Source organism: Bos grunniens, chromosome 23 (genome assembly GCF_055505025.1).
Source record: "Bos grunniens cultivar Pamir isolate PY7600 chromosome 23, Bosgru_T2T1.0, whole genome shotgun sequence".
Lineage (NCBI taxonomy): Eukaryota > Metazoa > Chordata > Mammalia > Artiodactyla > Bovidae > Bos > Bos grunniens.
Window position 1 is genome coordinate 29224792 of NC_141187.1, and position 20162 is coordinate 29244953.

The following is a 20162-nucleotide window of genomic DNA, read 5'->3' on the forward strand; positions in this document are numbered from 1 at the left end:
GGGGGAGCCATCTGGTACCTTGGTGGCTTCTGAAACAAACAACATTGGTCATAACAACAGAAATGGCCAGTCAATCCCAGGGTATCCAGCAGCTCCTGCAAGCCGAGAAGCGGGCGGCTGAGAAGGTGGCAGATGCCAGAAAGAGTGAGTCTCATTTTTTTCCTTAGGAATCTGGAAAGAAAATTAGGGGTAGAGGGACAGCAAACATTTGAGTCCTTGGGATAACCCAAGACTGATGGAGAGAGAGCTGGGGGCTGCGGTTGCTTTTAGGAGGGAAGAAATGGGTGGGTGATGAGAATCCTGTTCTTGGCTGACAGAGAGAAGGCAGTAACTTTGAGGGAGGGACTGACCCCCTACTTTCACAGTGTGTGTGTGTGTGTTGGGGGGCGGGGGGTCCTATCCCCACTGTCAGTCCTTTCTTCTGCCTCCAGGGAAGGCTCGGCGTCTGAAGCAGGCAAAGGAGGAGGCACAAATGGAAGTGGATCAGTACCGCAGAGAGAGAGAGCAAGAATTCCAGAGCAAGCAGCAGGCAGTGAGTCGTGGGGGAGCTGAGATGGGCCCCCGAGTGTGCATGTTGGTGGGTATATCTGGTGGGATGTGTACAGGGTGATTCCACAAGAAAAAAGGTGGTCAAGGGTCAAAGGGGACCCTGGTGAGGTCAAGCTTAGTTGTATGTAAGAGAGTCTGAGAGTTTTGAAGGACTCGTGTAGCTGGTGGTGGAGGTTGGGGGATGGCTGAGATCTATGCAGGGTATGATGACATTTGGGGTGGAGGGCAGAGTTTTATGGGCATGGATGGTGAGGATCCTACAGTCTGTTGTAGGATGATGCTGCATGTCAGATCTTAGAGGAGAGGGCATTATGTTGGTCTCTTTGGTGTCCAGATATTTCCATGGATGCGAGTGGTGTCTATCTAGATATTTCCATGGGTGGGCATGACTCTGGAGAGGGCCTTGCTTCCTGGCCTTGCTCCAGGACCCTTCCTTCCATGTGCCTGGATGCTTCTTTCTCTGTTTCTGCTTTTTCTTTTCTCTCTTCCACCCTTTCTCCCACTCCCCAGGCCATGGGCTCCCAAGGGAACTTGTCAGCTGAGGTGGAGCAGGCTACAAGGCGCCAGGTGCAGGGTATGCAGAGCTCCCAGCAGAGAAACCGTGAACGTGTCCTGGCCCAGCTTCTCGGCATGGTCTGCGACGTCAGGCCCCAGGTTCACCCCAACTACCGGATTGCTGCCTAGGACCTAACCTAGGGCCTGACTCCTCCCAGTTCCCTCCTGCCAAGAAATCCCCAAGTCAAAATCAACTTCCACCATAATCCTTCTCTCCCTTGCATTCCCTAGAAATTCTAGGAAGCAGGATCCAATGATTCTCCTGTGAAACTTAGACATACCCTGGTCAGACCTGAATCTCCTTATTACTCTTTTACTGGGACGGTGTAAACTGCCAGGTCACCTTCACTCAGATCCTTTGTGAAATTTGTAGCTTGGAGAAGTAGGGATGTGGAAAACATGACTTCAGGGCCAGGCAGGCTTGGGTCCCTCTCCTGACTGTGCCACTTGCTGGCTGGGCAACCATGACAAGCTACTTAAACTGTAACTCCTGTGTCCTTGTAAGGCTGGAATAATGCTACCTTGTTGTTGCATTAACTAGAAATCATTCTGTAAAGAGCCTAGCATGGTTTCTAGTAGCTGGATTCAATAAGTGACAAATCTGTGATATTATAATGACCCCCTGCCCACCTGCCAAAACCTAAACACAGCTGTTTTCTCACTTCTGTCTGTGGCTTTCTAATTCTACTCATTCATCTTGCTGATGCTGCTGCTGCTGCTAAGTCGCTTCAGTCGTGTCCGATTCTGTGCGACGCCATAGACGGCAGCCCACCAGGCTCCCCCGTCCCTGGGATTCTCCAGGCAAGAACACTGGAGTGGGTTGCCATTGTGACCCTCCTAATTCTCTAGAGAATTGATTTTTCCCATCTTTCTTTTCCCACAGACCTTATGATCCCTGAAAAGATGAAATGATGGCTTTAATTAGCCTCTCTATTGTGATTCCAGGAAGATGTTTGCATTTTTTAGCCTTTTTGTCTCTGTTAAGTTGGTCTTTCTCTTTACTGGCTCTCCCCCTTTTGCTATTTCCCGAAAGAACCATCAGATGCTTACTGCTTCCTGAGATCTAAAGTGATGTTGTGTCCTCTTGTGTGCATGACCTTCCTTTTACATCCTCAACACCATACGTTCCCTTTGTAACAATAAAAGTGTCAATAAAATAATTATGGGCAAATCAACTGGTGGGTTGAGTCAGCTTCCTTTTGCTTCTCATTTCTCATTTTCAGTCATTTTTGTTCCTTGCTTATGTATTCCCCACTCAAAAGGGCTGTCCTTTGAAGCTTGTTGGGAGAAACAAAAGCAAATGATACATAAGTTTTTCTCCTAAGTAAGAAACATGTGGCTCCTCCTTTGCAAACCTGAGGACTGTAGATGGTAACTAGAGAGAAAATCTGAGGGGTAGTAACATTGCTTTGGCATTACTTTGTAATGCCGTTACTTTTTAAAGTAAAGTAAAGGTAGTAACATTACTTTGGCCACCAGATGCAGAGAGCTGACTCATTTGAAAAGACCCTGATGTTGGGAAAGATTAAGGGCAGGAGAAGGGGACAACAGAGGATGAGATGGCTGGATGGCATCACCGACACAATGGACATGGATTTGGGTGGACTCCGGGAGTTGGTGATGGACAGGGAGGCCTGGCGTGCTGCGGTTCATGGGGTCGCAAAGAGTCGGACACGACTGAGCGACTGATCTGAATGCTGCTTTGTTTTCCTTCATAGAATTTATCCGTACTTGACTTGTCTCCCCTGTTAAATGAACTCTGTGACGATAGGGCTGTTCGTTGCTATGTACCCAGATCTTAGGCTAGCACTTGACACAGGACTGGCAGTTGATAAATGCTGTTGAAAAAAAGATATTGTGGGTTGGAAAAACTGCCCTTCTGTAACATCATCCTTGAATCACTGTTATTTCTTTCGGCCACAGAAAACGAGCCTTAAACCAATGAGGTTATCTGTAGGGTATTTATTAAGCACTCTTTAATCAGGGAGACGGGATACAGTACAGAATAAGGAGGTGTCTACGTTCTGGCTCTGTCACCTTGCTAGCTGTATTACTTTGGACATGTTGATTTATTTCTTTGAATCTGTTTGCTTGATATAGAATGGGAATAATGGTACACCTTGGTGTTAAATGGTTAAGTGATAGTACATAAAGGGTCAAACGTTTGTTATCAGTTTTGTTAAGTCACATCTGACTTCTGTAGCATATAAAAGCGAGAGGGGAGATATCAAATGTTTCATTCAGGAAAAATATCCAGGATGAACAATGGGAGGGGTTATTGGGTAAAGGGTTAAGCACATTCTGGTTGAAAATTTATAAAATGTTATGTAACACTCAGGTTTCCTTGGTGGCTCAGTAGGTAAAGAAGCAGCCCGCAATGCAGGAGACCTGAGTTCAACCCCAGGGTGGAGAAGATCCCCTGGAAGAGGGCATGGCAACCCACTCCAGTAGTCTTGCCTGGAGAATCCCATCGACAGAGGAGCCTGGTGGGCTACAGTCCATAGGTCGCAAGAGTCTGACACGACTTAGCGACTAACCCACCACCATGTAACCCTCATACCCTAGTATTTATCGTTAACACTTGGGGCAGAATCTAGACCCCCAGTCCTGCACGCAGTGGCTTCAGAACACCTTCCTGACTTACAGCCCAAGCCCACGGCCCTTAGGACATCAGATACATCAGCCAACCATTACTTTGGGTAAATGCCGCCCACCGGTTCCAAGGCTGGGGAAAAGGTAGGGGGTAGGATCCGCGAGAACTACTCACTACCTACACCTGGGGCTGGCCGTTCCCTAACTCCAGCGCCAGCGCCCCCAGGTCACCTTGACTACCGGGCCAAGGACCCCGTGGGAAATCGAAGTCCCGGCACCTTGGGTCCTCTGCGCCCAGAGGAGGGGTGCCCAGAAAGAAGACCTGAGTGGCAAGAATCTAAATGAAGAGAGAGGCGCGGAAAAGAACTGGACAAGCGGGAAAAAGATAATAATGGGAAGAATTATAGTTTCCTTGATGCCTTTTGTTACTGGTAGTAGCGAAGGAGTAAGAAGTGGCTTAAAAAAATTTTTTTTCACGCAGGCATTTTCTAAAGGCAACCCTGGAGCGCGCAGACCCACACAACCGTGGAAGGCCCGTCTTCCGGTTCTTTACGCCTGCGCGCTCGCATCAGCGAAGGCGGGAGGCCGGGTGGAGGGAAAACCGGGAACCGGAAGTGAAGGCAGATTCCCTTCTTCGTCGCTGTTGCCGCCGCCATACGTCTTTGCCTTGCTCAGGTAAGCTTTGGCCTTCGGCACCATCCGCCTCCATCTGCGTTTCTCTGCGGCCATCCTGTCGCACGAGCTCCTGATAGCCCTTGTACAGGCCATGGTCTTGTTGCTGGAGTCTGATTGGGTCGTTAGTTGCATCGCTTGCATCTTTTTCGAGATGAAGAAACTTCGGGGGGGGGGGGGAGGTAGGGAAGATAGGGGGGCCCAATCCAAGATGGTGGCCCCGGCGCCATTGTGTTTTCTTTGCTTCTCGCTCCTTCGGTGGGGCCCTTGATTACTCGAGGCCCCAGTGACATTGAGAGGCGGCGCTAGGCGTCCTCTGGTCCTGGGTATTTGCGGAGGGCGGGGTCTTCTCACTTTCGCGCTTATTTCTGGGTCCGCGGTACGCGGCGGGAATACGAAGAGGAGCCGGCTTCTAGGCCTACCTGGACGTTTCTCACCTCGATTTGCCCACCGTTATTTGGAGCATTTCCTAAATGTTTACGGCTGGTGTCATTGTGTGTTTTTCGGAAACGAGCCATAGCTGAGGAGTAACGCAACGGTGATGTGATTGATGGAGGAGTGGGTTTTTTCTCCTGGCCGAGCCATTCTCTAGCCCCCACCCTCCTCCACCACCATCACCGAAGGATTTTTTACGCGCGACTATGAGGTGTCTGAGGACTGGGAGACTGGCGTGTTGGGAGACGTGGATGGCAGCCACATGATGTTTCCATTTTGAAAAGTGAGCGCTTTGCGCAATGACGACCGTAAATCTATCACCCTTGACTGATGGCTGCTGTCGACACCTTGAGATTATAGGGAAAGCACAAGGTCTTTCATTGAGGATTTTTCATTTTGTCACTTAACATTCTCCAGTCTTGTAAATTGTTAGTAGTCTGTTTTTTATGTGTCTTTAATTTTTTATCTTCACTGCTGTCCCGGAGCAGGAATTTAGAAGCTGGCCTTGCCTTTCTAGCTTTCCGGTTTCTGCTTCTCCGATCCTGTCCTTTTGGGAACTTAGGTCCTAATCACCACTCCTGGGAAACACACTTTTCCCATTCTGTGTGTTATGTTTGTCTTTTGTTTCTTTGTCTTGTGTTTTTTTATTACTAATTTTTCCCTTTGTTACTGTTGTTTCCAGGTACATGTGTCATAGTTTAGGGAAAGGAAGAGTGTGGGGATGGACAGGATAGATGGTGAAGGCTCTGCTCATGACTGATGTCTCCTCTCTGTTTTTTTTCCCTCCCAGCTCTTCTGTCAGAAACTAGTGTGTTTCTTTTCCTCTTCTGTTCCTCAAGCCCCCACTCTCCTCCTCTTCTCTTCCTTTATTCTACGCTAACCCATCCGGAGACCCTTCCCCTTCTCCTGCCGGCTCAGTTATGGCGGAGAACGATGTGGACAATGAGCTCTTGGATTATGAAGATGATGAGGTGGAGACGGCAGCTGGAGGAGATGGGGCTGAGGCCCCTGCCAAGAAGGATGTCAAGGGCTCCTATGTCTCCATCCACAGCTCTGGCTTTCGTGACTTCTTGCTCAAGCCAGAGTTGCTCCGGGCCATTGTTGACTGTGGCTTTGAGCATCCATCAGAAGGTAAATTTCCTGTTGGGCATAGAGTTCTCATTGGTGCTTTAAGGATACAAGAAAACAGATAATAGCCATGGTCCCTTACAGATTTGTGTATAGGGTAGATCAGGAAATAAGTACCAGAACCTATTTTAGCAGTAAAAGATGTTTATACAGGTTAGTCTTTGTTCATGATAGTATGTAAGTGCTAGTGATTTCAGAGCAACTTAAGAGTGGCTTTTCTCCTTGTCTCGTTTTAAATTTTGTCTTTTAATTGAAAATTTCCAAAGAGGAGCTGGTTGGACCCTTGGACCAAGTCAACTCTGGTCTCTGCAAACCTTTACGGGTGGTCTAAAGATAGCTGGCTTTTGGGTCAAGTACCAAGTTCTTCCCTGGTAGCTCAGACGGTAAAGCGTCTGCCTGCAATTCGGGAGACTGGGTTCAGTCTCTGAGTCGGGAAAACCCCCTGGAGAAGGAAATGGCAACCCACTCCAGTACTCTTGCCTGGAAAATCCCATGGGCAGAGGAGCCTGGCAGTCTACACTCCATGGGGTGCAAAGAGTTGGACACGACTGAGAAACTTCACTTTCACCAAGTTCTTCATTTTGCCCAAGGTTGTAGAGTTGTGTCACCCAAAGCATGACAATCTGAGTAGGAGAAGTAGCCTGTGACAGGCACTCAAAAGTCATGGATTGTTACAGATTAAGGAGCACTGGGACAGAGGAGCACCTAAGATGACCGATTGGTAGATGCCCACAGGGTTGATGGCAGGACTTTGGGCCCTGGAGTTAGAAGAGGCTAATACTAGAAGGAACTGGGAAGGTCTTGATGTGGGAATCAATTTGATTGAGGGACTTCCCTGGTGGCTCAGACGGTAAAACGTCTGCCTACAGTGCAGGAGACCCCGGTTCGATCCCTGGGTCAGGAAGATCCTCTGGAGAAGGAAATGGCAACCCACTCCAGTATTCTTGCCTGGAAAATCCCATGGACGGAGGAGTGTGGTAGGCTACAGTCCATGGGGTCACAAAGAGTCGGACACGACTGAGCGACTTCACTTTCACTTTGATCGAGGGAGCAGAGAGAAAGGGGTATGGAAATTGACAAGAATTACTTAAGAATTGAGTGGTAAAAAAAAAAAAAGAATTGAGTGGTGAGAAATGGGTTTGGCCTGGTGCAAAAATGTGGTGGAGTTCTCTGGAGATTGGAGTCTAATTTACCTTTTCTTTTCTACTTCTAGTCCAGCATGAGTGTATCCCTCAGGCCATCCTGGGAATGGACGTCCTATGCCAGGCCAAGTCAGGCATGGGAAAGACAGCGGTGTTTGTGCTGGCTACACTGCAACAATTGGAGCCAGTTACTGGACAGGTACACTTGCAGAGAGTGCTGGGCAAAGCATCTTGGCTAGTAGTGTTCAGGAAGGGTGTTGCCTCAGCTACATGATGCTTTGAGAGCTGTGAGTTCTTGCTGTTAAGATGACCTTTATCACGCTTGACTGAGAGCCCTGGGGAATATTCTGTAGTAATTATGGGGTTAATGATTTAGATCTGGAATTGTAGCCACTTGTGGTTTGCTGGGTATGCTTTTGTGACATCCCTGGTGAAGGGATATACTGTCTGTGTCTCCATCTACTGTCCTTCCCCCCCAGGTGTCTGTACTGGTGATGTGTCACACTCGGGAGTTGGCTTTTCAGATCAGCAAGGAGTATGAGCGCTTCTCCAAATACATGCCCAGCGTCAAGGTAAGCCAGGGTGAGAGGCTTGGGGGAATGAGGGTGTGGGGAGTTGGAGGCACTGGGGACTTGCTAGATCAGTAGTCTTCATGTCCCACGGGTATTAAATACCTCTACACAATTAAACATGTAGGACATAGTAAGTTCCTGGAACTTAGATGTGTAAGAGATTTATGTTTCCATATGAATTATACTTGTTAGAGGTGCCTGCTATGTTGTATTGATATGTGTATACATTGTATCAGTATGCATATACACTGTGTCAGTATGGGTGTGCATTGTGTAGCTGCGATATTCAAGGTGTGGTTCCCAGACCTGTGGTTTCAGTGTCACTTGGGAGTGGCTGGAAATGTAGATAACATGGGTTCCACCCTAGACCTATCCAGTATGAACATGCATTCTAACAAGATTCTCAGGTAATTGGAGTTTGAGAAAACATCTTATGATGAATTTGTCTTCTCCTGTCTAATCATACTTCACAGAGTACCACTTGTTAACCTTTTTTTTTTTTTTTTTTACTTCTGATGTTCTGTGAAACCAAGTATTAGACACTATTTTCTCAATTTGTCTACTTAAAAGCCATTTTGACTTTTCATGTAAGACTGTTTAGCTTGTTTACATGGTTCTTTTTCCCAGAACTTGGGGAAACTATTTAATTTTCTAAATACAGTCAAAGCTCTATGTGTGTGTGTAAAGTATATCTGTGTTCTTACATTGTCAGTTTTGTTAGCATTTACTTTCTGTCCTTTTAGCAAGTAGACTTTCCATAACTTTCCATTGTTATGACTATGAAAACACTTGTTGAGCTCAATAGAGAGCTAGGATGTAGTTCCACCTCTGTAGGTTTAATTCTTCACCTTGTGGACTCAAAAGAGGATGTTTTTGGTGTCAAAATCAAATATAAATTTGATGAGAGAGTCTGTCCATTTGCTCAATATTATGTTTCAGTGATTTGATAAAGAGATTGAGCTAGTTCTGCAAAATGTCCTACCTCTGGATTTGTCTGGTTACTTTCCTGTGGTGGTGTTTTAACTTGTTTTTTGCTCTCGGTGTTTCCTGTAAACTGAATTCTTTTTCTTTTTTTTTTTTTTGCTGTGGCACCTAGCATATGGGATCTGAGTTCCCCCACCAGGGATCAAACCCATGCCCCCTGCATTGAAAGTAGACTGCCAGGGAAGTCCCTAAACTGAAAGTTATGTTTGAAAGCTTAAATGGTTCAAGTTAAAGATTTTTGGCAAGAATTCTTCACAGATGATGCTGTGTATTTCCTGTTTTGTTGCAAACCACTTGTCCCACAATTAATGGTTTTAGATTTACTCTAGACTTAGGGTTATGATAGTCTGAATCCCTTGATTGGTCTCCCCCTTTGAAACTAAAAAAGCAGTTTCTGATGCTGTATTAAAGGCTCAACAGCCATTTCCCTAATGGTTTTAAGGTGCAGTAATATGTGTAGCCTAAACAGGGTTTATTCAAAGGAATTAAAAAATCTAGGGTCAGTTAGGAACACTTGATACCCGTGAGCTTTTTTTTGGTACTTGACACTGTTAATTTCTTGCCATCCTCCTTTTTACAGGGAAGTCTGGCTTTGGAGTTGGAGAAGGAAAATTGTTAGATTAAGTCAGAAGAACTAAATGCTAGTTCTCAGAGCATGTAGTTTAGGACAGGTCACTTTTGTTTCTTAGCTTCAATGTTTGGGGGATATGATACTTTTAGATTAGGTGATCTCATGTTCCATTTAGCTCTGAAATGTTCTGAGAATTGGTTTAGAGCAAATTGAAAGGATGGGAACCTTGGGAAGGTTGACCCTTTCCTTCCTTGTGAAATACTGTTCTCTTCTGGGTTGGCAGGTTGCAGTGTTTTTTGGTGGTCTGTCTATCAAGAAGGATGAAGAGGTGCTGAAGAAGAACTGCCCGCATATCGTCGTGGGGACCCCTGGCCGCATCCTAGCCCTGGCTCGAAATAAGAGCCTCAACCTCAAACACATTAAACACTTTATCTTGGATGAATGCGATAAGATGCTTGAACAGCTCGGTAAGTTGTCCCAGTTGGGCTGGGGCTGGTCTAGTGATCTGGGAAGTTGCCTTTTGGAGCCAAATGATGCTTATTTGATACTGGAGCACTTTAGTGCCAGGACGACTCTTAATCTATCACCCATGACTGATGGCTCTGGCTTCCCTGGTCAGTCTCTGTTAGGCTTGTTAAGCTTCCTTGGTGATCAAGGAGAAGGATATCATGTTCTTCCTTTTTGTGGTAGATGTTTATCTTTGAGAGGAGGGACCTAGCTAATCTTGGATGTTAGTCACACCACCATTGTGTCCTTTGTAAATCTCTATAGTGGGTGTCATAGGGAAGAAAATGGAACTGGAAAAAGAGACAGTCTACTCGTTTGGCATCCTCAACTCAGATTATATCATCAGATTATAGCTGAATAAATGTTTCAACTTAAGTTCTGGAATGAATGTGGAGAGTGTGTGTGGGAGTCTGTGTGGTGTGGTGTTCCAGTGTGCCAAGTGCTGTGAAGAAAGGAAGATGTTTTATGAGAACGCAAATTTGGTGAATGAGACTAGGGATGGGCATATACCCAGGGATAAGTCATTCCAAATGATCTTTGGCTATTCTAGATGGCGAGCTATAAAGTGGGCTCCAAGTAGAGATGTCATATTTGCCTGACTGGATAGGACAGTGTGATCCAGAGGAAGCGTGGAATGGACTCTGACAGCTGGAATGTAATAGGTGCGCGATATTGGTAGACAGTTGGAGCTTGGGGAGAGAGGAGTAGGGAGAAGGGCTTTGTAAGGACTTAATCTTTGTGAGCCTTTGCAGTGGGCTTTATCCCCATTTTCTAGTTGTGGGCTTTGGGGTCTCATCTAATTTCTTGTGTGGTTAAAATACACGGCTGGAACCTGGGCCATAGACACTGTTCTTCCCGCTGTATTATAACCCTGGACATGATTACATGGCGGTTGGAGATAATAGAGTAGAGAGAGACCTGAGGCAAATCTTAACCCTGACCCGCAACTCTCGGCTCACCCACTTCCAGCAGTCCTTACCTCATTGATAAGCCTGTCTCTGATCTTCATTTATGATAATATGTCTCTTTTCTACTATAATTTTTTTTTTTCTTTTTCCTGTAGACATGCGTCGGGATGTCCAGGAAATTTTTCGCATGACCCCCCATGAGAAGCAGGTCATGATGTTCAGTGCTACCTTGAGCAAAGAGATTCGTCCAGTCTGCCGCAAGTTCATGCAAGACGTAAATACCCTTCTACCTTCTCTCCCTCCACTCCCCGCCCGCTGCCTTCTCCCCCTCCGCGCCCTCTTCCTCCAGACTCCCTTGTCCTTCAAGCGCCAAGAAGGGGGCACGTGCCCATTTGAAAGTGATGACTCCTTGAAGAGACACACAGAGGCAGAGACAGTTAGTGTTAGGGTCTGCGCGGCGCCAGGGAAACTCCGGAAGACTTGGTCGGGTTAACGTGAGAGCGGGTAGTGTTCGACTTTTTTTTTCATCACAGCATTTTTTGAACCTCTTCTCCCTTTTGGGGGAGGGCAGGATTTTCTGCCCTACCACCCACCCATCGTCTTCTACATACCCCCTACAGCCACGCACCCTCAAGGTGGCATCGAGCATACAGCCGGAGCCTTCTGCTCCCCAAACTCATAACCTCCCGGTGGCAGGAGAGCAAGAGAGGGACAGACAGATGGCAGGGCATGTCCAAAAGAAGAGCAAACAGCACACATGAATCCGCTCCCTCCCCACCTCCAGGGGTGGGGGCCTTTGGCACCTCAATCCCCGAGTCCATACTCCTTCCTACCCGTACCTCCTCGCACCCGTCGGAACCTCGGTTGATGTGAACCGGCAGCGGAGAAGCACCGTGGCGCGGCGGGGGAAATGCGGACGCACTCGGCGGTGGATGGCGGCAGCGGAGGCCGCGGGGAACCTGACCAGGAAGCTGAGGACCAAACCAGCCTCTTTTTCTGTTCCCGGTTTTTTTCCTGAACCCAAGGCGTGCCGTGCTCCCTGTTTCTTTCCATTTGTGTTGGTGGGGAGGGGTGTTCTGAGAAGGGTGGTAGATTTTTTTTTCTTCTTTTTAACTCTTAATATTCAGAGGGATATGGAAGAAGTAAAGTGAGGAGCTCCACTTGGGTGTTACCAGGTGGTGGTAGGGTCTGGGCTAGGCAGGCCCTTGTGTAAGCAGTGGAGTGTGTTCTTTCCCTCCCTCCCTGCTGTGCTCCTTCCCGTGGACCATAACTCTTACCTTTAGCTGTATTTGGGGTTCAAGTTAGATTGGAAGGAAGCCATGGAACTTCTCTTTGGAAATCCTTCCTTTGCTAGTCTGCATTCTGAAGTTCAGCTTCTGGTTTTCTCCTATGACACACTTATCCTTTCCCCAAATCTTGTACCCTGGGGTTTTATGTTAACCATGGCTTCCTGGTGACTCAGATGGTAAAGAATCCACCTGCAATGCGGGAGACCTGGGTTGGGAAAATCCCCTGAAGAAGGGAAAAGTTACCCACTCCAGTATTCTTGCCTGGAGAATCCCCATGGACAGAGGAGCTTAGTGGACTTCAGTCCATGGTGTCACAAAGAGTCGGACATGACTGAGCGACTAAGCACAGCACACAAAGGGAAATTGGGCTTTAGAGTTGACTCTTGTGTCAGTTACCACTTTTTTTTTTTGTAAATGCTATCTACCTTCCCTTCAAGGGCTGTGTGTGTGTCTTTTGTTTTTAAAGATGACTGAGTAACTCTGCTGCTCTGAATTTGCTTCTTAGCACCACTCATTGTACCTTCCTCGTAACACTGTAGATGGTTTGATTTTTCGTTCAGAGACCAATCTCCTCTAAAACTATTTCCTTGTGGTCCGAGGGCAAGTTGCTACTCATCTTGAGTGATCTTTGCCTCTCTTTTCATGGCATTTTGACCTTAAGTCCATTGAAGCATTCTGATCTTCCACCTTCCTAATGGGGATATGGGAAGACATCTACCTTCCTTATGGAGATATGATTCTCCTAGTTGAGAGAATATGCGAATGGAGCTCTCCCCCATATTAAACCAGCTCTAATGGATTTATTCTGACCTCGAGTCACTGTTGCCATGATTTCCCAGGTGTTTGCTTCATGTTCTCGCTTTGAGAACCACTTCCCTTTGTTTTCTTTCCTCCACCACCTCCGTATGAGGTAATGGCACCTTGCCATTGGATGGTTGGACTCTGCCCTTTCCTCCGTGCAGAGTTCCTTTCCTATAACTATTTTCAGTTGGGAAATCTTAAACTCAACTGATAGGAAGGAAATCAGATCTAATGTCCAAAAGACCACATTAAAATGTGGGTATTTTTGGGGGTGGGGCTGGGTTTTCAATCTTCTCTCTTCTCCCCATCCCCCCATGGGGTGTATTGGAGATCAACTTCCTCCACCCCCCCAGGTTTAACCCCCCCACTCTGCCCTCCTCCCGTTCCCCACCCCTTCCCTCCCCCCTCCCCCCCAGCCAATGGAGATCTTCGTGGATGATGAGACGAAGCTGACGCTGCATGGATTGCAGCAGTACTACGTGAAACTGAAGGACAACGAGAAGAACCGGAAGCTCTTTGACCTTCTGGATGTCCTTGAATTCAACCAGGTCAGTTGTCCAAGGTCCAGTAGGGAGAATGAGTACATCTCCAACTGTTGGCAGAAACCTTTTTATTGAGGAAGCCATGGATGCCATATGAAAGAATGGTGGAAAAATTCTTGTAAATGAGAGAAAGACTTTTAGGGGCTAAACGTGAGCACGATGGGAATTGCTTTTCTGTTCCATGCCTGACACAAAATAAACCTCAAATTACAAAATCCTTGAGTCTTAAAGTTGGTGAGAGTCCCACAATAATTAGGCATGTTAGGTCTTAACTGTGTGTTTTGCACTGCTCACCTGGGGAGAAGTGTTTCATTACTTAACCTCTTGTGTGATTTGCACTAAAAATCATTTTCTATAAGCTCTTACTATGTTTGATGTTTTGGTGAGTGGGAATAATGGTCATGTCTTTCCAGACTTAGGTCAGATTTTTACCATTCTCATGTGGTGGCTTCATTCTTGTCTCCTAATGTATCTGGTAGTTGGTTACTGTTTTCCATATCCTCTGCAGCGTGTTTGTCTGCTCAGGAAAAGTCAGAGCCAAGCAGGAAAGACTTAGTATTTAGAGCAGAAGAGGAAGTATGTGATGGGGACTAAGGAGTTTTTTAGAAATTACTGAGAACTCCTGCTCGTAATCTTTCTCACACACACCCTCATGGACGCACATCCCTCCAATCTCATACACACCACGCACGCACACAGGTGGTGATATTTGTGAAGTCTGTGCAGCGTTGCATTGCCCTGGCCCAGCTCCTGGTGGAGCAGAACTTCCCAGCCATTGCTATCCACCGTGGGATGCCCCAGGAGGAGAGGTGAGTCAGAGACGGGCAAGATGTTTTGTGTCCTTGTGAGCAAAAGGGACCCTTGAGAGAAGAAAATCTCAACACTCTTTCTGATTTCCTTTCTCATAAAGGCTTTCTCGGTATCAGCAGTTTAAAGATTTTCAACGACGGATTCTCGTGGCTACCAACCTGTTTGGCCGAGGCATGGACATCGAGCGGGTGAACATTGCCTTTAACTACGACATGCCTGAGGATTCAGATACCTACCTGCATCGGGTAAGCCCCACACCTGGAAGATAGGCCAGTATCCTCTCCCACCCCTTGGGTTTCTCTATCTTTCATATCTTGCATTTCTTCCCTCCCTTTGTGTGTCTTCCTTCTGTGGGGCCTGCTGGTCCTATCACATGTCTCTTTCCAGGTGGCCAGAGCAGGCCGGTTTGGCACCAAGGGCTTGGCCATCACATTTGTGTCAGATGAGAATGATGCCAAGATCCTCAATGATGTGCAGGATCGCTTTGAAGTCAATATAAGTGAGCTGCCTGATGAGATAGACATCTCCTCCTACAGTGAGTAATGATCTCATGAAGCTACTTCCCCTAGTCCTTTAGATTCTCTTCATTTGCTTAGTGGGTTTTTTCTTAAAGCCCCTGGTGCATGGTGGCCACTTGACAAGTTTGACATCCGTATTTCTGCTGCCCCCACCTTGATGCTCTATTGGGATGTTTAGTTGACCTGTGTATGGGGGTCTCTTCTCATCAAATTATTTCTCTTTCTCTACCCCCAGACCTATCCTCTGACCTGCATACCACACAAACATCTGGATGTGTTGGGAGAGGGGTGTTTGTGCTGACTTTGATTTTTTTTTTTTTTTTTAAATTTTTCTTTTCAGTTGAACAGACACGGTAGAGGACTCACCCACCCGTTCTGGAATGTGACAGTTCTCTTCAGGAGACCGCACCAGGCGTGGGGGTGAAGGAGACACTACTGCTACCGACCCCGGGCGCCCCAGTCCCCCGCCCCATGACTTTCCTGGCATCACCACCACTCCTGAACCCCATTTCCCCGATTTGTCGGAAATTTTTTTTTTTTTAACAAAACTAAAAAACTCATGCGTCTGTGGTGTCTATAAGCATTCCATCCCTTTATTGGATTTGGGGTGAGGTGGTTCTGGGGCATAATCCAGAGTAAATTCCTGTGGGCACTGTGTGCCCTGCTGGGGGCTGAGGTCAGCGGGAGGTGTTGAATTGGGATGTGAGTGAAAAGACTGCAGAGGCCATGACTTCTCATGACTATCCAATTTTTAGCCCTTTTGTGGCAGTTTCTTCTGTTTTCTTAGGGCCTGGGAGAGGCTGGGATGTTGCTGATCCGAGGGTGGTGTGCAGTTTTCAGGGCTGGACGGTGAAGGGGCCACTGATGGAAAGCTTAGGTGACTTCTCCCAGGCTCTCTCTGTCTCCTCATCTGTTCCTTTAGCTTCTGTGTCTTGAGCACCAGGGCCTGGGCTTCCCAGGCCCCTTCTTGCCCTTCCACCAGGGCCTGGTACAGCTCCAGCTGCTGCTCCAGCAGCTCCTCCGCCTGAGCCAGCTCAGCTGTGGGGCGGGGCTGGCGCTCCTGGGAGAGCAGAGCATTAGGGAGAGGTCATCGGCCAGGGCTGAGGGCTGAGGCTCACTGGAAGTCAGGAATTCTACCTCTGCCCCATTAATTTGAGGTCATCTTACTGCAAAGCTAAAGCAGTTTCCTGTCTTGGGCATAGTCCTGGAGTGGGGTGTGGGGTGGTAGTAGTTAGAGATCACAGCCCAGGTGCTGTAACTGGACTTGAAGGTGCATTTGGGAAGGGGAGAACTGGCTGTCCCAACCCTCCTGAGAAATAGTTAACTGTTAGATGAGGGGAAGTTATTCTGTTCAAGGGCTTTGTGAACTGCAAGGAGGGTAGGGTGCAGATAGAGGGTGTCTTGTGTCGGGTGGGGACAAGGAGGGTGCTTTAAGGAACTGAGGGTTGGGACTAGCCCACAAGCATGGGGTGGGGGTGGGGAGGCATGTGCTGTGCTGTGGTTAGTCGCTCAGTCATCTAGGACTCTGCGACCCCATGAACTGTAGCCCTCCAGGCTCTTCTGTCCATGGGGATTATCCAGGCAAGAATACTGGAGTGGGTTGCCATGCCCTCCAGGAGATCTTCCCAACCCAGCCATCGAACCCAGGTCTCCTTTCAGCTGACGTGTGGTGATATGGAGGGGATTCTCTGCCCCCCAGTACAAATTTGCCCTCATGCCCTCCACCTTCCTTGGTGCCACTTACCCTGGAAGGTGACATCTTCCTATTGCGTGTGGAGCTCGTCTCTGCTGTGCTTCTGGGACCCTGGGAGCAGCACCTCCAGGAGCCCTGGAGTATGGGGGCCCAGGATGGCAGGAGGAGGTGACGGCAGCATTGGGAGAGCCAGGCCAGAGGGAGGCCCATGGCGGGTGAGGCAGGAAGCTGTCTGAGCCACCCCACAGCCACCAAGAACTGGCTCCCTCTGGGCTGTGGCCTCGCTTCAATGCCTGGCCCTGCCCCTGCCCTGCTCTGTTGCACCCACCCGCCTCCCAACCTGGCCCCAGAGTCCAGGAACTCAGTTCCCTAGTGTGAAATTGTTCCTGCCAGGCAAAATTTCCTTCAGAACTCTGGTCCCCAGCCTACCGTGTCTTGTGTCAGTAATTCTTAGCACTGTGTTTCTTACTCATTCCTCTCAGTTCTGCAAGGGAGAATGAATTACATTACAGGTTGGCAGATGAGGAAATGATCAGAACTTCATTCAGCACTCACTTATTCAAGTATGGGCTGGGACCTGCTCTGGGTCATATGTGCTCAAGGCTCCACAGCCTGCTGGAAAAGCCTAGGCCTGCCAGACTTGAAAGCTCACCCTTGACCTGGCTCAAGTATTTTCACTTTATTTCCCTTTCCTCTTCTTGCCGGTGACCTTTCTCTTGTCCCTGTTGTGTATTGTACATTGTTGGGGTTTGCCTCTTCTGTTAAGTTGGCACCATACACAGGTACTGGTTTCAAGCTTGGTTGAACTGGTGAGCCCTCCCATCAAATATGCACTAGAACAAAAGCCTTGTCCACTCACTGAGGCTTGTGTATAAATACTGGACTTCCTGCAGTGTGTCCTGAAATGTCCTGTTGTGGCTAGAGGGCACAGTCATACCCCTGGCTCACAGAGTGGATGGTTCCAGCTTTGATCTAGGAAAAAGTAGGTCCTCAGAAAAACATGCCCTAGAAAGCAAGGTTGCTGGACAGTGGACAGCTGCAGTTTGCTATTGGGACATCACACTGAATTTGGAGGGAAGATGGCCTCTGCCATAGTGTGGGGGTCAGAGGAGCAGAGAGGGAGACCTTCCTGGAGGTCAGTGATTCTTGAACTTGGGCTGAAGCAACTTTAGATGAAGTCAGAGATCTCTGGGTTCCCCATTAGTTGATAGGTTCCCATTTTTTAGTGGAAAAAGAATGGAGAGTCCCTGTACAATTTTGGAGGAGACAAGCCTTCCCTCTTGTCTCTTAGTGATAGGGTTATATGTGGGGGCTCATTTTTGAACTGCAATGTGTGCACAGCTTAAGTCGTACTTGAGACAGAAGAGGCCCAAACTACTGTTGTTACAAATAAGGGAAGCTAGCACAAGGTTAAACAAGCCACAAGTAACATTGAAACGAAACTAAGCACATTTATAAATTAAAAGCAAGATTAGCAGCTATTAATTGAGAAACTTCTGTAAAACAGTCTAGATGATGCACTAGTAATAAAGTATCCTACCTGAAAATTAGACATTTCTATCATGTGAATGTCTGTTTCAGGTTATGAACTCCCAAATGGACCACATCCAGTGATTTGCAGTAGGCAGTCCTAAGCCATGAATTATAGTAGAGTCTGGATTTGGCTTTGTCTGGCAGAGCTCAAGAAAAGACTGGTATTTGGATCAGTTCAGATCTATTGGGTGAGCTGTGGATCTCATAGTCACAGAAATGAAGGGATGAAAGTAGATAAATGTAAACCTAGAGTTACGTTACTGTGTATATTTAGTTATTCCTGAGGGGCTAATAGTCTTTTTCTTTATGTGGTGCTGTTTTATTTATGTCTCATAGTCTTAATCAAATGAGAGGTCTGGCTTGGCCTCTGCAGGAGGGGCCTGTCGACAGGCAGAGGATTACGGGAGGTGTCTGGCATGAGGCCGAGGGGCTGCTCTGCTGATGCCACCTTTACTACCACATCCTGCCCAGTGGATGGGGCAGGCCTGGGGGACTGACGGGAGTCACGTACCCTTCATGCGAAACTTGGGGAGATGGGTACTTAGGTATATTTAAGTCCACCCACTGCTCTAATGTGAGAAGTTTACTGAGAGACACTTTTTGTTCCTGTCACAGGTGACCTTCATGGTAACTTTTCAAGAGAACTTTCTTACTTCACTTTTTTTGGCATGTGAGTGTCCGGTTGTCCCAGCACCATTTATGTATTCTATCCCTGGGTTCTCTGTCCTGTCCACTGACCTTCTTGTGTTTTCTTTCACCAATACCACGTTATCTTGATTAGCATAGCTTTGTAGGAAGTCTTGAACTCAGGTAGGGTTTTCAAGTGTCCACCGAGTGTTCTATAGTGTGCTGGCTGTTCCAGCTCTCTGGCCTCTCCATATGCATTTTGTCAGTTTGTCAATACAGGCATTCCTTGGAAGTATTATGGGTTTGCAGACCACTGCAATAAAGTGAATATTGCAATACAGTGAGTCACATGAATTTTTTGGTTTCTCAGTTTAAATATATAAAAGTCATACAATGTGTGCGTGTGTGGGCTCAGTCACTAAGTTGTAACCCCATGGACTACACCCCAGCAGGCTCCTCTGTCCATGGACTTTTCCAGGCAAGAATAGTGGAATGGGTTGCCGTTTTCTTCTCCAAGGGATCTTGCCCACCCAGGGATTGAACTGGTGTCTCCTGCATTTCCTGTATTGACAGGCAGATTCTTTATCTCTGAGCCACTGGAGAAGCCCATATATACTTTATACTGCAGTCTGTTAAGTGTGTAATAGCATTATGTCTAAAAAAACAATGTGCATACCTTAATTAAAAAATAATGCTGTTGGAAAAATGGCACTGATAGACTTGCTCAACACAGGGTTGTCACAAACCTTTGACTTGTAAAAAATGCCAGTATAATTTATTTTTTATTGAAGTACAGTTGAATTACAATGTTGTATTACTGTACAGCAAAGTGACTGGCTATATATATATATTTTCATATTCTTTTCTATTATAGTGTACCATAAGATATTAAATACAGTTTCCTGTGCTATACAGTAGGACCTTGTTTATCCATTCTGTACACACCAGTTCGCATCTGCTAATTCCACACTCCTAACCCAACCCTCGGCCGCCACTCTCACCTGATTCTGTTTCTGTTTCATAGGTTCATCGGTGTCACATTTCAGACCCCACATATGGGTAATATCATACGGTACCTTTCACCCAGCTTCCCTTAATGTTAACATCTATCAGAACTATGTTGAGACCAAGAAACCAAGAAGTTAAAATTGGTACAATACCATTAGCTAAGCTGTAGACTGGATTTCACCAGTTTTTCCACTAATGTCCTCTTTCCGTTTCAGGATCCAATCCAGGGTACCTTAATGCATTAGGTTGTCATGCCTCCTTAGTCTCCTCTGATCTGTTGAGTTTCTTACGCTTTATCTGTTTTCATGAACATTTTGAAGAGTACCAGACAGAACGTTTGAAGAATATCACTGAAGAATATCACTCAGGTTGGGTTTGTCTGATATTTTCTCATGATTAAATTGGGTTTATGGGTTTTAGGGAAGAGAACTGTAGATGTGAAAGGCCTTTTGTATCACATCATATCGAGGGTACATGATATCAGCATGATCTTTATCTGCCAAGTTTCTCCACTCAGTAGTAGTTTTTCCCTTTCCATTCTCTATTTTTGGCTTCCCAAATGGCTCAGTGGTAAGGAATCTGACTGCCAGCATGGGAGACACAGGAGATGCAGGTTTGATCCTTAGGTTGGGAAGATCCCTTGGAGAAGGAAATGGCAACCCATTCCAGGGTTCTTACCTGGGAAATCCTGTGGACAGAGGAGCCTGATGGGCTACAGTCCAAAGG

At 46.9% G+C, this 20162-nt stretch overlaps 3 protein-coding genes and 2 non-coding genes across 10 annotated transcripts; 4 read left to right on the top strand and 1 right to left on the bottom strand.

Moving 5' to 3' along the window:
* The first annotated feature begins 11 nt into the window (after positions 1-11).
* On the top strand, positions 12-5854 carry ATP6V1G2 (ATPase H+ transporting V1 subunit G2). Of its 5 annotated transcripts, none has more exons than XM_086369409.1 (4): positions 13-144; positions 432-532; positions 4178-4371; positions 5594-5854. In XM_086369409.1, the coding sequence occupies exons 1-4, from the start codon at positions 63-65 to the stop codon at positions 5610-5612; spliced, it is 396 nt and encodes a 131-aa protein (XP_086225535.1). In that variant the 5' UTR covers positions 13-62; the 3' UTR covers positions 5613-5854. The 5 variants fall into 5 exon arrangements, with proteins under 5 accessions (XP_086225537.1, XP_086225535.1, XP_086225534.1 ...); XM_086369408.1 differs by having other exon boundaries at positions 63-144; positions 432-577; XM_086369411.1 differs by lacking the exons at positions 4178-4371; positions 5594-5854 and adding an exon at positions 1060-2279 and having other exon boundaries at positions 12-144; positions 413-532.
* On the top strand, positions 5061-5139 carry LOC147347095 (small nucleolar RNA SNORD83). Its single transcript, XR_015153285.1, has one exon. It is a non-coding gene; the product is annotated as a small nucleolar RNA SNORD83 (small nucleolar RNA).
* On the top strand, positions 5591-15135 carry DDX39B (DExD-box helicase 39B). 2 transcript variants are annotated; one of them, XM_086369350.1, is made up of 10 exons: positions 5591-5934; positions 7145-7272; positions 7553-7645; positions 9484-9667; positions 10771-10889; positions 13122-13253; positions 13947-14056; positions 14158-14302; positions 14445-14592; positions 14916-15135. In XM_086369350.1, exons 1-10 carry the CDS (start codon positions 5724-5726, stop codon positions 14930-14932), a joined length of 1287 nt encoding a protein of 428 aa, XP_086225476.1. In that variant the 5' UTR covers positions 5591-5723; the 3' UTR covers positions 14933-15135. The 2 variants fall into 2 exon arrangements, with proteins under 2 accessions (XP_086225476.1, XP_086225477.1); XM_086369351.1 differs by lacking the exons at positions 5591-5934; positions 7145-7272; positions 7553-7645 and adding an exon at positions 10258-10369 and having other exon boundaries at positions 9526-9667.
* Positions 9726-9802, top strand: LOC147347097 (small nucleolar RNA SNORD83). Its single transcript, XR_015153286.1, has one exon. It is a non-coding gene; the product is annotated as a small nucleolar RNA SNORD83 (small nucleolar RNA).
* An 8-nt stretch (positions 15136-15143) lies between the features above and the next one.
* On the bottom strand, positions 15144-18758 carry MCCD1 (mitochondrial coiled-coil domain 1). Its single transcript, XM_086369401.1, has 2 exons — positions 16320-18758; positions 15144-15635 (listed from the first exon to the last, which is right to left on the bottom strand). Exons 1-2 carry the CDS (start codon positions 16476-16478, stop codon positions 15327-15329), a joined length of 468 nt encoding a protein of 155 aa, XP_086225527.1. The 5' UTR covers positions 16479-18758; the 3' UTR covers positions 15144-15326.
* Positions 18759-20162: the final 1404 nt, after the last annotated feature.